Below are 16,797 nucleotides of genomic sequence, written 5' to 3' on the forward strand. Positions count from 1 at the left end.
CCACTGATTGAATGCAGGTAGACATGAAACACCAGGGAATGCATCTGGGTGAAATTTAATTTTGTCTGCGTATGTTTACATTGCTGTTGTTAATACTTTGGCCCTGAACCAACTGTTCTTACTTAGGCAAATTCTCATTGACTTCAGTCCAAGTAAGAGTTATAGCACACTCTGCACCTTGGGATGTGTGTATGGAGAGGGAAGAGAGAAAGAAAGAGAGCATTAAACTTTTTTTTTTCCAATATGCTTTTAACATGCTTGGTTCTTAAAATTCCACTTTCTTTTAAATTTGAACTTACGTAAGAGGGAGGTAGCATGCTTGCCAGCCCACAGAATTTTTCATTGCTTTAATACTTTGCACTGCATTTACTTAAAGAAAAAGATACTTGGCTAGCAATAGGCTTACCAAAGTGCCTAGCTGCTTATTGTTTTGCTGTTAAGTTCCAAAGAAGGCAAGAGTAACAAATGTTCAAAGCAATCTCTAAAGATATTTTTTACTTCATTTTGGACACATGACTGATCATATGCAACTTACTAAATAATAGTTGATGACTGTATCAGATAGCATGATATCATTCACCATCACTTAAGAGGAACAGCACGTTGCATCATTTGGCATGTGAGGTCAGGTGGCTGCATATAACTCCACTGGGAATGTGCTGGTACCGGTGTTGGACTAGAGCAATGGGAGAAAGGGTTCCCTTAGACCCAAGAAGAGTTTGGGCTTCATCTTCATTTGATCCCCTGGCTAAGTCTCTGTAAAACATTGGATGTAAAGGCAGCTGTGCATAGGATCTTTGTGGTAAGGTATGAAGGTTCAGCCATGTTTTTTATCCTGCATGGCAAATTTCATGGTTGTGCATTGGGTATTCTCTTCCTGGCAGGAATAGGAGGTGTCTCACCAAACCCATGTGTTGCCTTGGGGTGGAACTACTCTTACACTCCACTGCATGGATCCCAAATACTTCTTTATATTGGTGGAGTTAGTTACAACCTATATTTTTGCATCCTATATTTTTGTCACTCTGAAAATATCTAGTTTCACTGTAGGGAGATTTTGGCTTCAGTAGGAGCTTTGCCAAGGGTTAAGATTTTGGGATAACATACGAAGCCCTTATTGAGGCAAGCTGATGATCCGTACCGAGCATTTGCTTGAATAGTACCTCATAAGAGGTTACGTAAAAAGTCTGTTTCTGGACATTCCTGTGTAAAAGTTATGTTTTATTTCATGTTATGCTCTGTAGTCAATCAAACAAGTAGCAGTACATAATGCAAACTATCCTAACATAGACATTTTAACAGCTAGAAAAGTAGGCTAAATCATAGACCATCTACCTAACCCTGCAGGCTATCAAAAGACACCATGAAATGGAACCTTTTAAGAAAATAGCGCTGCTTTGATATCTTCTTCCCCCAGTAACAAAGGAAACAACACAAGGTAGAAGCCCTGCAAGCTAAAGAGAATGTTCTTCAACCCCTGGCTCCTGTCACTTTCCATTTTTTAACCACAGACTGACACATTTCAGCTCGAATTTCCTGACTTTCAATAGTTTATGTAACCATTTTCTTTAAAGAGTAAGTTTAAAGGATTTTAAAACAGTTACTTTTGGTTAACCTTTTCAAGAGTGTGAGCTGTCATTAACCTTCATTTTCTCTGTTTGAAAAGTGAAATGTGGAATTTCATTTGCAGCTAGTTGTCAGACAAAATGTAGAGGCGACGTGAGGCGAGGCCGCATGCTCCTCTGCAGCAGCAGACTTTCTCTGGTTTTCCTTCGTGGCTTTTTTGGGGCAAGAACATCCCAAAATCTCATATCCTGTTTAATTAAGGGAGGGGAGGAAGCATGCTGTGCTCAAGTCCCGGGAGGTGTAAGATTTGCACAGCAAGGGAACGTAGCCCTGTGGGTTTCCCTCACTTGTGTTGTCCCTTCTCTCGCCAGTGGCCGACGTGTACAGGAGCTGTGCTTGGCACAGCTTAGCTGAGGGAGCAAAAGGAGGTTGGAAGTTACAGGTCAGTCATTGCATGTTTTCCTCCCAGGGCAGCAGAATTTGAGTTGCAAACAGATCAGGAGTTACAGCTTAACGTGCCATCTTAAAAGTGACAGCTTAACGATCAGCCATTTGCAGCAATGTGTTCTGATCTGTGAATAATAAAATTACTTAAGGACAAAACTAGAAAGGGACTGAATATCCTAATGTGAGTTGCAGGTGCTTAGCCTGGTACCCTATCTCTTCCATTCATCTTACTTGGAAAGCTCATACATCTCAAACAGGAGTTTTGTCTGAGTAAGGGCTTCAGGGTTAAGCTCTTAAAAGCACCACCAAATAGCTCGTTCTAGCTCTGGTATCAGGCTTATGTTAAAAGCTGAAAAGTTGGACCATCTTACTCTCTCACATTTAGCAAGCTGTATTTCTGGGTAACTGGGAAGCCCCAGAGTTTAGGAGGTGGCTGTCCCATGGTCCAGAGGAGATCTAGCAACATGAGCAGAAATAGCACTCTGCCTTACCGAATGCAGTAGTATTCATTTGTGGTCATTTGAGTTTTTAATTATTAGTCTTTACTGTCTGGTCTTGAGAAGTAAAAGGGCTTCTCTTGGTTCTGCATCCTTACAGACTAGAAAGCCATACTATTTTACATGATATGCATCATATTCTGCTAGGAAGTTGCTTTGTTTAGGGCACTGATTGCTTTACTGTTTCAGAAGGAGTACTGCATTTCTGTTAAAAGCCTTCTTTTCAGCAGCATGTTGTGTACATTATCCATACTGTGTAATCTAAGGGAAAACTGGCAAGAAATCCAGCTTTTCGCAGTAGAGGAACATGATAAGATGCCTTCTAATAGGCTGAACCTTCTAAATATTTTAAACATTTTGGCTTTTTATGGTTTTAAATGTCAGCACAACTTGACTAAATTAATGGGAATGTACGTAACGCCAATAACTTTGCTGGAGTTGCCAAAGATACCTGCCAGCATAGTAGAGATTTAAAATCTGTCTTCTAGCACAGTTCTTTGCCCAAAGATTTTTACTACACTTCCATCAGTTTGGGAGCTCTGCACTCCAGGACTGCAGCAGTGTTTGGTTTTGGCATCCATTCCTAACATGCAAGGTGTCATAACGCAGGAGCTTTTTTAAGCTATGCAGGCAGCACATGAAAAGGCAGTCTAGGCTCTGAGTGCAGGAGGACTAGTTCTGTTAGAAAAGCACCTTTCCACAGCCTTTTCTTTCCTTACTCTGGTCTGTTTTCTCTAGATAGTCCAAGTTTTTTTTTTTTTAAAGAAGTGCTTTAACTGGATATCCTAGTTACAGCTTTGACAGTTTGTTTACAGTTTGCATCTGCCTGAGGGGAGTTGAAGGCACGTTACAGGATAAGTGAGGTAGTTTTGCTGCCAGGAGAAGGATATGCTGGTAGGATTACTGAGATTAAAAAAAAAATGAGCCAGGGAGAATGACATAGCTGGAATTGTACCATGGGTCTGTAATTTTATCCTAGGGGAACTCATAGTAGTGTACCTTCTCCCCTCCACTCCCTGTTTTAACTTAAAAAGAGAAAACTGCTGTGCGTGGAAGAGAAAAATACAGCTGGAAATACTGGCTGAAAAGGCTTCAATTCTTTTAATTGACAGCAAAGCTAAGAGTATTCACTCACTCTTTGAGGCAATTAAAAAAAAAAAAAGGAATGAATTGTACTGCGGAAATCCCTTTCTTTCCCCACTGGCTAGGGATTTAGGTGCCAAAACGAACACCTCACTCTTAGATGGCTGAATTTAAGTAGGATGAATCCACTGAATCAATGAAAACATGCACATCAGTTTCAGTGGGTTTTGGGTCAGGCCTTTTGGCTTCCAGTTACAAAGCTTTTGCGTTTCTGTCCATTCATTTGCAGAGTTGGACCTTTAAATGTGATAGGGGAGATGCAGTGAGCATTCTGCAAAGGAGTGGTCTGACTTGGGTTTCTGTGCTGTTTCCCTGCCTGCTTCTAGCTTTCTGACCAGGTCTCTTCTCTTACGCTACATTTGCTCAGCGCTGCTTTCTGCGGGGCACTGCCACTGTCCCCTAATGGAGCCCTGTCAATACTTGCCGCGATGCTGCCCTGGAAGGAGGTGGTGTGCTTTTCCCTTTTTACTAAGGGATCCCGTAGCTGTCTGTGCCCAGACCCAGCAAGGCGCTCCACCGGAATCGTGGGACCCAGTGCTCCCTGCCGGGGAGGGAAGTAAAACTTCTCGCGTCGGGATGACTTTCACACGTGCCTGCGGCACTGTGCTGCAGGGCTGGCAAGGCAAAGGCATTGTGCTTTGGTTTGTGTTGGCTGCTGAGAGCCGAGGCTTCAGACAGAAAATGTTTATTAAAAATACCCACTGTAAATGTTATCCGAGTTCCCCAGGGTAGAATTGAAAGCTGTCTTAGTAAATATACTACTTCAGAAAATACACCACTTTGGGTCAAATTCTGCTTTCTTTACTAGAGCAAAGCTCTCACCACTGTCAGCGAGACTGCAAAGTTAGTCTCTTTTTATAAATTTGTCATAAGAGAAAAAAAGAAGTGTAATGTATTTCTGGGGAAATAATACAAGGGTCAAAACTTTGTGGGGAGATTCTCCCACGCTGTCTCTCCAGCAAAACTTGAGTAAGTTCTTTAGGGCAGGCTCAAGTCACGGGGTCTAGCTGATCCTCCTGTTGCTTGCTGTGTCTGCTGCCCAGTGCTGCCCTGGAGCGCTGGGGCAACCGAGCCCGGAGGGAGGGCAGAGGGTTACTGCCTGCCTGAGCAGCTTCTGCTGCGCTGACATCAGGTTAAACGAAGACCAGGCTTTCAGTGGAATGAGTGACATGTAGCAGCCTGCTGAGATGTTGGAGATATCAGGATACAGATTTATTATTTTTTTTCTTTTCTAAGCACATGGCTGTTAATACAAAGAGCTCAGTGAGATACTAACAATTAAGCCTAATTTATGAAATCAGGACACTCCTTGCCTGAAGTTACTTCTATTTTTTAAAAATTGACATACTGTGACAGATGGACTTTTCCTTACATGTTTTCAGTTATTTAAGGGACTGCTGATCTCTCATTTCTAGACCAGTGCATTGCAGCTTTGGGGGATCATGGGGAAATACAGGTTGAGTACATATATTTGTCCTTTGAAATGATGGATACTCCGGAACTACCAACTGCTGTTGAGATGTACAGACCAAATCTGACCTCTAAGTAAAACCGATGGCATCGTACCAGGCATTAATTTGGTCCCTGATGCAAATGCCTCTAAAACAATAGGGTAAAATAGTCACAGGTGCCTGAGTACCACTGAGAATCAATAGGAGACTGTAGGGTCCCAGCTGATGTAGGTGCCTTTGAAAAAGTTACCTTGGAAGCTGTTTAACCAAAACATAAAAAAAGCTGTGGTGTGTCACATGCATGTCTGTGGCATGCAGAAAGTATGTCACACCTGCTTTTGGTTGTGGCGTGTGCCCTAGGCTAACCCACAGCACCAGGTATACAACCAGCCCAGGTTGACCCACTCTAGAAAAGAGGTGTATGGCATGTTTGTTCACTTCACAGACGTGACTTTCCCACAAAAAGCTGCAGGAACTTAATGATTTGAGGCCTGACCTGGTTCTCATTTGCACGGGGAACTCCCACTTGAAGCTCAGCAGGAGTTTTGCCTACAAAAAGGCATCAGGAGCAGAGACAACATTTGGAACTTGTCTACAGAGAAGAGAAAACTGCGTCTAGGGAAGCACAGCAGAAGTTTATAGAGGACTAACATGCTTGCCCACATCTTGGCCACGCTGCTTAGATATTCATTGGTTTTGTCCCTTTTAGACTGTAAACCCTCTGAGGCAGGGAACCTCGGTCTCTGTGTTTGTACCAGTGCCCTGATTAGGACATGTTGTGAGAAATTATCTCTATTTCATTCGTTGCCAGCCTTTTACTATCCACATGTCTCAGATAACACTGTTTACAGTCAGAAGAGCATTCTCTAAACATTTAGGCCAAAGAGTAATTTAAGGATCCTCCTGCACACTTAGCAACTAGAAGGGGCAGCATAAAGAGCCATGGGCACACCGGGACAGTTCTGCTCTTAGCAGATGTTTTGCAGTCCACTAATTATGCTTCACCCAGTGTCCTAGGTGTTGGGAAGGCTTTGGCCATCTCGTTGAGCAATGTAGATCTTGAACTGTAGAGATGATCCTTGTTGAAAGCAGAGGAAAATAGAGAAGGGTTTCTCCTGACTTGTCTTTGTTGGTGTATCTTGGGCATAGACCTCAGTATTCAACGGGACTGGGATTCCCTCGCTGGCAGGCAGCTCTCCATTAAGCAGAGTCATGTGCATTTTTGGAATGCAGAGTATTCGTTCAACTAGCTCTATATAATAATAGAGGTTTTATTCAGGGCTTAGGGAATATCTCAATGTGGAAAAGCAGGCACAAGTCTGAAAGAGTTCAACAGAAAAAAAATTAAGTGTGTATAAATGTGTGTGTGTATACTGGTAAATTCCAGGAGCTTTGAAATTTCATTACTGTTTATAGCTCAAGGCAATGAGAAACATCTCTCATGTGTAGTGAGTAAATAAATACAGTGTGCACAGCCCTCTGCAGATATGTTTTTATCTCACTTTAACATTATACTAAATGGTGTCTGTAACCTCCATAAATACCACAAGAAGTGAAATGGCTTACATGATAATTAAAATGCTGTTTCTGCTGAGACTCGCCCCCCCCCCCCCCCCCCTCCTTCTCCTTTGCCAGAGGAGCTCTGCTAAGGGGCACGTGCTAATCGCTGCGCACAGGTGAAAGCAGCTTTGAGCGCGGGACTTTTTGTTAGCTGTGGTCAGGCTGTCAAGACTGTCAGGTTCGTTTAGGGAACACAGGGGCAGAGCAGCTGTATTTCTAGAATGGAGGCTCTGCAGGAGTTTGTGGGTGGTCATAGCACTGAACATTGTATCTGTGGGCTTTAGCCTGTCTGTGCCCTGTTGACTGTAAAGTCCACCTGCAAGTAAATTCTCTTTTTAGACCTTTGTCCTGGTTTTGGCTGGGATAGAGTTAATTTTCTTCCTAGTGGCTGGTACAGTGTGTTTTGGATTTAATGTGTTGATAACACTGATGTTTTAGTTGTTGCCAAGTAGCGCTTATCCTAAGTTAAGGATTTTTCAGTTTCCCATGCTCTGCCAGCAACCTGGTGCACAAGAAGCTGGGAAGGAGCATGGCAAGGACAGCTGACCTGAACTAGCCAAAGGGATATTCCATACCATAGAACGTCATGCTCAGTGTATAAACTGAGGGAGTTGGCTGGGAGGCGCGGATCACTGCTCAGGCATCGGTCAGCAGGTGGTGAGCGACTGCATTGTGCCTCACTTGTCTTTTTTTTTTAATATTCCTTTTCATTACTATTAATAATAATATTATTATTATATTTTATTATTGGTTTTGTTGTTAGTATTGTATCTTATTTTACTTTAGTTATTAAATCGTTCTTATGTCAACCCATGAGTTTACTTTTTTTTTTTTTTTTCTGATTGTCCTCCCCATCCCACTGAGGGGGGACAGGAGTGAGCAAGCAGCTGCGTTGTGCCTACTTGCTGACTGGGCTTAAACCACAACAACTTTTCATGGAAAGGAAGGATTAAAGGCAAGGCCATAGATATGGCCTCGTAGAGATGACACTGTTTGAGAGAGAAGTGGGGAGGTTTGGATCCTTGCTCTTGTGGTATGCCCCTCTCTGCGGGTCATCTGGTCTGCCCACCCCTCTGGTCGCTAACTGAGAAGTGGGGCTGATAATTTTTTGCCTGTTGAGATTTCAGTTTCTCTGGAGATGGGACAACATCCTACTGCACAGTCATGCAACACTTAATCGCGAGCGGGCCCGTCTTTGGCTGGTACGTGACGTTCACCCCAAATCTCTCTGCCTGCTTCTAATTTAGCATCTGAACAACGCCTGGGAGTCGGCGTCCTGCGGGAAGATCGAGGATCAGATGGCCCTGACGGATCAGGCACGCAAGTACATGGCCGCCTTCCCCACCCGGACTCTGGTGATGTGAAAGGATCGACGGACAGAGAAGCATTATGGTTTTGAGAACACTTCACCTCCACTGGGAAATTCCTGTTCCTCTGCATGAAAACTTTTCATGAATGGGAGAAGAGCCTATCTTTGTTGTGGTACAACAGTTGGGAGCAGCACAAAGTGCATTTATTCACTCAGCATATATATTCTTGTTGGATTTCACCCAACTTAAGAGGATTTTTTCTTTTTTAATAAATGATACTTGCCTAAATTATTAGGTATTAAGTTTGAATCAGTAATTAATGATCTTAAGTGCAGACTTATAATAAAGATAATTTTTTTTTACTTTTTGAGATCAAGAAGACCTAATACACCAGTATTTTTATTTCAGTGATGTGCTAGCCAGGGGTGGGGTTTTGTTTGTTTCCTTTTTTATTTTTTTTATAATAAAAGAGCAGGTACTCAAACAGATATATTTTAAATCACTGAACAAAATGCATTGGTGTAAAATACTGAAATGAAAAGCATTACTACAAACGCTAGTCTGTGCAAAGGGGGAAAACTGATCAAGATTGTGAATGCTCAAACATCCATGCCTCTTGAAATACTCTTTTCTGTTATGGTTCTAGACCATTATACATTGTGTGTTTCTGTTTGGGGGGGGTAATTAGCTTGCTTTAAAAAATATTACTGTATGAAACATAGATTTATGAGAAAAATTATATTTTTATTCAGTAATTTAATTTTGTAAATGCCAAATGAATACTGTGTTTTGCTGCTACAGACCTTAGCGTGTAGACATGCTGCTAGTGTAAAAGGAGCAGTAGAGCTTTATATGGAAAGAAGACAAATGTTGATGTTAGCTAATTGACTATGCACTAGCATTTCAGACCTTTTTATTTTAATTTTTTTTACATCATTTATATTTTTTCCCCCTTTTTTTATAAGCAATATTTTTGAACACTGTTCCTGGGAGATTTTTTTTTTTTGTCTGGTTGTGTTGTTTTGTTTCTCATTGGTTTGTAACAGCATGCATTGCACCTTCATATGTTTGGGAGAACACTGTCTTGTTCATGTTGTCTGTTTTGTTCCATGTCTAGCTAATTGTTCCCTAACTTGGGTCTTGTGTACTGAATCAGGTTCTTAGAAATACATGGTTCTTCGTACTGCCATACCACATCTTTATCGATATGGCAAAACACTGATTTTATTTTATTTTTTATTGTTTGTTTTTTTATAACAGCCTCTGACTTTTTGCTGCCTTAATAGCATTTGGTGCAGCTTTATCTGCACTTAATTTTTTATACGACAATGTACTGCCTTGTAGATAAATAAAGTGTGGTCTTTTTTACTTAAACCCACATGGTCTCCTAATCTTGTTTGTCTTAGTGTTCGGCGGTGTTGTTACAGGCAACATGCAAGCCAAGAAGTTTTTTTCCAGCACACTTAGGTAAGTAAGGAATAGAGTTTTACACGCCATAGGTAGCCTCAGTTCTCATTGATTGTTAAGGAAGTGGAAGGAGCACAGCACAAAAGAGTAAGTACTGAGCATGTTGTGGACTCAAGGCACATCTTTAGTGACATCAACATCCAGGTCAGCTGAAGCTGATGGGAGGCTTACTGCACCTTTTGTGCAAAACTGCTGTTCTCCCAAAATACTGGATAATTTATTTCTTCATCTAAGACCATCAGATCAGGAACCAACTGAATAAAAGCAAAATATTCTGGAGTTCCTATACTGTAGAACAGATTTTTTCACACTTGTCTTAAGAAACCAGAGGTGAGAATATACTTTGAAACCTGGTGCATTACACTGCACAGCAAATAATTGGGCAGACCTGCAGAGCCTCATGAGGCATAAGCACTGAGGACATTCAGCCCCAGGAATGCTAGAGAGTAAAAGCAATTGCCAACAAAACAAAAAAAAGAGAAAAAAGATGCAACCTAGCAGGAAAAAAAATGCATTTTATTTAGTAGTTTGAAAATAAATCGTTTGCTGAAATTTAAGTTGATGCAAGTGCTTCAAAGTCAGACTGATATTCTTGAAAGAAGACTTCAGCTCCGTGAAGGAAATAATTCTGATTTCCAAGCTTGTGTAGCCACACTATATGGGCTGAGAGTTCCCACAAGCACCTTCCAGTCCATTTTATTCCTTCCCCACCAGCCCCTCAGTCCTCCCAGCCCAAGCCATGCACTGGCCCTCCATGCCACGCTGTGCATAGAAAAGGAGGAGCAAAAAGTCCCTTTCCACCCTTTGCAAGGTCCCTTCTTGCGTGCTATTGGCTTTCAGCGCAAGGCACTGGTGCCTGCAGCAGCCCCCTCCAAGTTTTGCCAGTGTTTCCCATCTGCCCCCACGTGCGGTTCAGGATCTCACCAAATGCTGGGGGGCCAGGGGAGAGCCAGCCCCAAAGTAGTTTCACAGCAGTTACCACAGGCAGGAGCCCAGCACTGGGTATGGATTACAGAGAAGGGGAAGTCTGCGGGAGCACTTGCCTGTGCAAAGGCTGCGGGCTCATGCCGTAAAAATGCTTGTGCAAGATGCGAGGGAGGACTACGGGACTCGATGGTGTGCAACTTGGGAAGAGGGAAAGGTCTGCCTTTGAGGCATGCAACAGCTTAAGCAACGCATTACAGCTTAAAAGAAAAAAAAAAGGGGAAAAAGAAACACCAAGCTTACAACAGGTCTTCGAGGCAAAACTCTTGCCTTGTAGGGCTCCCGCTGTAACTGCACCAAGCGTGGCTGAGTTTAAACAGATCATTATCTAGCACCCACTGGGAAACGTGGAGGCTTACTGTGCAAGTGCCCAGCATAAGGACCGAGGTTTTTTTCCCCTACACCTTCAGTTGCTTTAAAACCCATTTTAACCTGCAAAACCATTGCAATAATTTTGTTGATGGGCACACTTAGAGCTAATAGAGAGGGAAAGGTTTCTTTTTCCCCTTTCTTGTTTCACTGAAAATGCAAAACACTCAGTAGATTAAGGGTGATTCGCGTATGTTTCTGCATGCATGTGGCACTTGGCATGAGCAAAGGAAGAGGCTTCGTTTGAATGCTGTAGCCCAGGAACCTGATTATTTTTCCCCCACCAATACTCACCAAGTTTCCTTTGCAGCAAAGTGCCACCTCCTACATGTCTTTCTCACACAAATATCCCCACGACCATGCTCTGTTTACTGTCTGAAATACACATCTTTCCTTCAGATGTCCAAGAGAAGTCCTACCTGTCTGTTAAATTCCATCTTAGGCATCGGTCAGGCAAGACCTATCCTGAGATAGGTCCATGTAAAGGGTCTTGGTGATAGCTATTTGGCCTTGCAGTAGCCCTTCGCACAGGTGTATAGCCATCCAGACCCATTTAAACCTAGAGTAACCTACCAAAATGAAGGGAAAACAGGTTCAGTCAAGTTCTCATTTAATGGAGAGTAGATATTTGGCTCAAATTCCTATTAACCTTTTTCTTCACTGTAATTATAACTTAATAATGTTGTCAGTGGGAATTCTTTTGATTTCTGAAAAGAATTTAAATTATCATTTCAGCATGTGCCGCTAATTAAAAATGAAGAGGCAAAGGAGCCAGGACAAAAATAAAGGAAAACACCAGAGCGTGAGGTGTTTCCCAGCTAGACCCTGTAATTCTCCAACTCTCCCCAGTAAAGCATACTCTACGCAGAGAGTCCCAGGGGGTTCAAATCCCACAGATCTGACCTATGTGACAGCTATCAGCCTAAACTGAAAAAGTGCCAGAGCTTGGACTGGTTTGGGAAAAAAATGTTACAGCTTGAATGAAAGAGCCAGCCTTTGTAGGTAGGAGCCAAAATAACAAGTCTGCTGAGGGTAAAGCACAGAGCACAGCATTGAACATTCTGTAGCACAGAGTGATCCTTCAAAAAAGCCAGAAGAAAAGGGGTTTTTTCTCAGTGTTTGCAATCTTGATCCTCATCCAGGCCAGCTAAGTCAATGGCTACCAGCCCTCCTTCAAGCCCACAGAGTCAGGCATGTAAGTAAATGCTGTTTCTGTAGGGTTGTGACTGGAGCATCATAATCATCATCTCCTCTTACTCCTGCCACATGTAATTGTATTTCTACCTCAGCCCTGATTTGACACAGGGGTGATGGCAAAGGACAGGAAAAAAACCTGGTTCCTAGAGATCTGTTTAAAATATTAAAAAAAAAAAACCCAAACAACCAAAAATGGAAAAAAAAGCATGTTAAAAATATTTCAGGAAAGAATGGGTTTTGAAGAACTGGTCTGCATCTTGCTTGCCTTGTCCCCTAGCACAGTTGGAGTCAGTCCATAGCCCAGATGTTGCTCAGAAGCAATGGTGGTGGTTTGCTTGGGTGGCCAAAAGACACTGCCCAAATCTTCCAGTCACCAGGCTAATGTCTTAATTCAAGCAGAAGTCATGTTTCCTGACCAAATGCACTTGTTCCCTTTGTTTGTCTCTTTTCTTTGAACTTGACTTCAGTGTCTCAGCAGTTTTCACTGAAGACCCTAGTACCAGCATAAACTTGTCTGTGACTTTTTTTGCCCTTAGTGACTGATGCAGGTAAGATAATGAAGATAGACCGTAGAGGTCCAAATTCTGCCTTCAGCTGTGTTTGCAAGCTGGCAGTGGTTATAGATCTCATTGTTAAAGGCTGTAAAATGTATTCCCTCTGCTGGTATTTTTCCATACATTATTTGTGATCAGGTTGTTGGTTTTTTTACAATCCCTCTTGATACGTGACATTTCTACAAGGCATTTTTCCAATCCACTTGAGTATCAGCACAATTGCTGATTTTTTTTTTTATTTTTTTTTTTTAAATAAGCCTCCTCAGACTGCACAGGTCCACGTTTACAGACTAGCTCAACTTACACCCGAGGAAATTTCATTTCATGGGGAAACAACTTTTACTACTTGATTAAATAACTACTCATTGCTACAGCTCCAAGATGCGCCCTGTGCACACATCTGTCAGAGAAGCCCTCACAAATGGCAAAGAAGAAAGTTTCAGGAAGCTCTCCCCAGGCAGGTTTCTACACTAACCATAGAGACCACCTCTGCATCTCCCGGTTCCTGCTGGCCCAGCTGCAAGCCTGCCGTGGCCCTCCCGATAAAGTCAGCCCCGAGAGAGTCTTGAAAGGGTGCCTGCAGGTGTGCTTTCCTGCCAGTGCCTATCTCTCCCCGCTGCCTCTAATGTTTCATTAACTCTCTCATCAGCAAACATCAGCATAGGAGTTATCTGAAGGTGAAGGGAGGCCATGACTATTTAAGTGATAGGTTTTTGGTATCTGTGTTCCTACAAGCTCAAGGCGGAGACCTCAGAGGCGCCGGCTCAGCCTTCCTGTGCAGATAAAGGTGCTGCTAGGCTGTGCTGCTGGCAAGGAAATGGAAATCTGCACGGGTTTATAGCTCCTACCTGTCCAGCCAAGCCTTGCTGCACCTAAGAATTAAATAGAGAAATGGCCATGGTTTGCTGCAAAGGCCTAAAATATCTTTCAGTGAAATAATAAAGAAAAGAGATGATAGTTTGCTTTTCTTTTCAGCTCTGCTCAGCCTCCTGGCATCCTCTCTGCCCCTGTAGTTGCTTCTGGTGGGCTCAGCTCTCTTTCACCAAGGCACACCCCCTGATGGGGTCTGGCCCAAACCTCTCTGAAAATTGATTGGAAAAAGTCGCTGCTCTCCATGACCTCAGTGGGCTCAAGCCCATGCTTTGTGAGGGTGGAGAACATGGATCATTTTCCTGCCCATGGCTGATGGGCCCCTGCCACCCCCCACTCAGGAAAGGCCTCCACACGCTCATGACAGTGCTCCTGTTATGCCCTGGTTCAGGATCACCTTCACTGAAAACCGAGATTTTGTCGTCTCTTGAGTACCTTCCTCCAGTCAAGCCTCATCTGTGCACAAAAGCCTTTAACTGGGAGCAACTGACTCCAGGCTGGGGCACCCACCAGGAACAGGCAGGACAGGCTGCCTGCCTGCCCTGCCACATTACACTCAGCTTTGACACCCTCTCAGCAGCTGCCCACCTGCACAGGATGGGGATGCGTTCTCCTGCTGCCCCGTGAAGGTCCCACGGTAGAACCCCAGGAGCAGCAACTCATGGGGAGACCTCTTGAGTTAGCACCGACTCAGGCACACCCTTAACTTTCTCTAATCAAAGAGGTTAGAGTAATCCTTTCCTCATCAACCTCTGATTTGTGGCCACATCCTCTAACAGCAAACCCATAACAAATACAAATGCAGTTTGTATGGTGATAAGCTACAGAACCGATGTGATAGTCACCCCCTCATCACCGCTCTAAAAACCATCGCTTCCTAGCACAGACTTTCATTGCATCCCATTGGCATAGCTACTGTTCAGATCTCAAAAAAAGCCCTACTGCCACAAGAGAGGAGTCAGCCCAACACACACCTGCCCTGTGATTTTGCCACAGGCATCACAAAGCAGCAAACTCGCTTATATGATGATTAAAATAAGCTGCTGGATTTTTTTTGCCCCCCATTGTTAAGTTGTCACTTCTGAGGTTTGCTATGCTGTCTGTCTGACATCCAAAAAATACCTGTTACCATCCTCTCTGGCAATTGATCAATGGAGCAACTAGGTTTTTATGTGACAGCCTGAATGGATTAAATGTGAAATTTTAAATGATACCTTGGTTTGCCTTCCTAACTGTCAGAGTGGTACAAGCTCTTCCTTCCTCTTTAACACCCATAACTGACTTTTTTCGAAGGATTTCCAATAACAGAAATCAGCTTTTGTCTAGAGCACAGGAAGTTGTCCAGAAGGCTCAAGGTCCCAAACATGCTCCTGCACTCTCTTGAAGCTGATGCTGAGGGTGCTACAGCTTCGGTCTTGCTATGCCAAAGCGGGTTTTCATACCCTAATCCAAATTTTCCAGTAGAACCAGGCTTTGTGGAAGAAGGAGAGCCCAACAGCTGCACAGATAGGTTTGGACTTACCAGATTTCTATTGGCTGTGTGCACAGGCTGGCAAAGGTCCCCCTAGTTCTGGAACAATGTTCAGGTGTTACAGTGATGAAGATGTTATGAGAAGTTGCATGTAGAATAACACAACCGAGCAACACAATGTGTTGTTGCCCTGGCAGTTTCCAAGCCCTTGAATCTCCTGAGGAAGTTTGTGTTCGTTAGAGAGTTGCTGCAAGTCAGCAAAGAGGAAGCATTGACTTCCCTGGCAGGTGATGATTTTCCTTTACATTTACTTAGGTTAAGTAAGTGCATGCAAATACAAATAAAAATAAAGTAAGGATGTTTTATTGAGGAGGCCCAAATCCCAACCAGCAGTCTGAATCTATCACAGGCTGTATATCATGTGCTTGGGTCATGGGGACTTGGCCACCAGAACAAAAATCGTAAAGGAAAGAATTCAGATAAACATCAAACTCCACGCTCAGAAAAAGAGAAAATGATCCAAACAAGAGGTTGCTGTGAGAACGTCTTCTGTGATGAGAACTGAAACTGCAAGTCATTGGTTTTCATTGAAAGCAATGCAACCAAGAGTCTGAAATCAGTCATGTCACCCAACTGATGAGTCGTCTGAAATCTGCCACCTTCCAGAACACATGGATCCTGAGATCTCTCAGCTTCCTCATTTGTAATCACAGATTTCTTTAAAAGGGTATTTCATGATTAAAATCAAATTAATAATAATTAATAAAGACACCACGGAGAAAAACATGCACTGAAGTTGTCCGAGGCATTTTCTTTTCCCCGGTGAATAATAGATTAATTTTTGAATTTATGTGGCAAGAGATTTCACACAAAGCCATTTATCTCTAGAAGGTAGGTTGTCAGAGGTTTGTCCAGATATGCTGCAGTTTAGAGTGGACTGGACTTAATTTCACAACCGTGTTTTAACCTAATTCTTCCATAACTGACGCAAGAGTTTCCAGCCAAGTCAATGGGAGTAATCATGTGAATAACACACGCAGGTTTCGGCCTGAAAATCCCTACCACCCTCATTTGTGGGTCAAGGTTGGTCTGCTTGGGGAAAAGCACAATGCAGTGCCAACAGTGAATGGCCTTTACATGGTCCATTTCCGAGAGATACAATGATACCACCAAACCACCAGGACTGTATGCACATAATGAAAAGTGACAATGCAGTCATTTGTGAAGGATATAAGACAGCCACGGTAGTTAGGGCAACATTTGCATAATCACATTAACTTTAAGGACCTACTTTAAAATTGACCTAACAATGGCTGTCATTGTTTAAAGCCACAGCTGTCCATGCCGATCGGACAACATGCTTGGTCAACTTGTGTCGCAGCCATCTTCTTCAGGAGGATTTAGAAAGTTTGACTGAAAAAGTTGTGGGCTCTAGGACATCCTGTGAATGTTTGGCTTCCCATCGTGGTTCAGCTATCTGGGAATCCACAGCTTTCAGAGCTGCACAACTGTTGCATTTTCATTGGGACTGATGTAATTTATTACACAGCTTTATTTTTCAGAATTGTTCATCGAGGTTGTGTGAAAAAGCACACACAGATTACTTATTAGCTGCTGAGAATATTACAAAACACGGATAGTCTGAGCCCTGGTTATTTTAGGCTTGCGGGAGTTACTGCTAAGATTTGAAAAAAAATAGGAACTTGTACTCCAGACATGATGCTTCAGCCTTCCTTCTACACACAGGGAAGAGTGGACCATTTTCATCTTCATGCGTGCCTTGTACGCTCATCCCCTGCTGCAAAATTGCTGATATTCAGCCAAAAATGTACCCGGCAAATGTTCTTCAGTAGAAAAATATTTACTTAAATTATCAACACATTTCAGGGTAGTTGGTCATATGCAAAGTTC

The 16,797-nt window shown here is 42.9% G+C and overlaps 1 protein-coding gene across 2 annotated transcripts in view; it reads left to right on the forward strand.

The window, feature by feature from the left end:
* MYB (MYB proto-oncogene, transcription factor) overlaps window positions 1-9,490 on the forward strand; it is a 29,385-nt gene extending 19,895 nt beyond the window's left edge. For both annotated transcript variants that reach the window (XM_075035771.1, XM_075035772.1), the window contains one exon: window positions 7,912-9,490. In XM_075035771.1, coding sequence (XP_074891872.1) covers window positions 7,912-8,028 — 117 coding nt within the window. In that variant the 3' untranslated portion in view covers window positions 8,029-9,490. The remainder of the gene's footprint in view (window positions 1-7,911) is intronic.
* Window positions 9,491-16,797: the final 7,307 nt, after the last annotated feature.

This window comes from Buteo buteo, chromosome 9, assembly GCF_964188355.1.
Source record: "Buteo buteo chromosome 9, bButBut1.hap1.1, whole genome shotgun sequence".
In the NCBI taxonomy this organism is placed as follows: domain Eukaryota; kingdom Metazoa; phylum Chordata; class Aves; order Accipitriformes; family Accipitridae; genus Buteo; species Buteo buteo.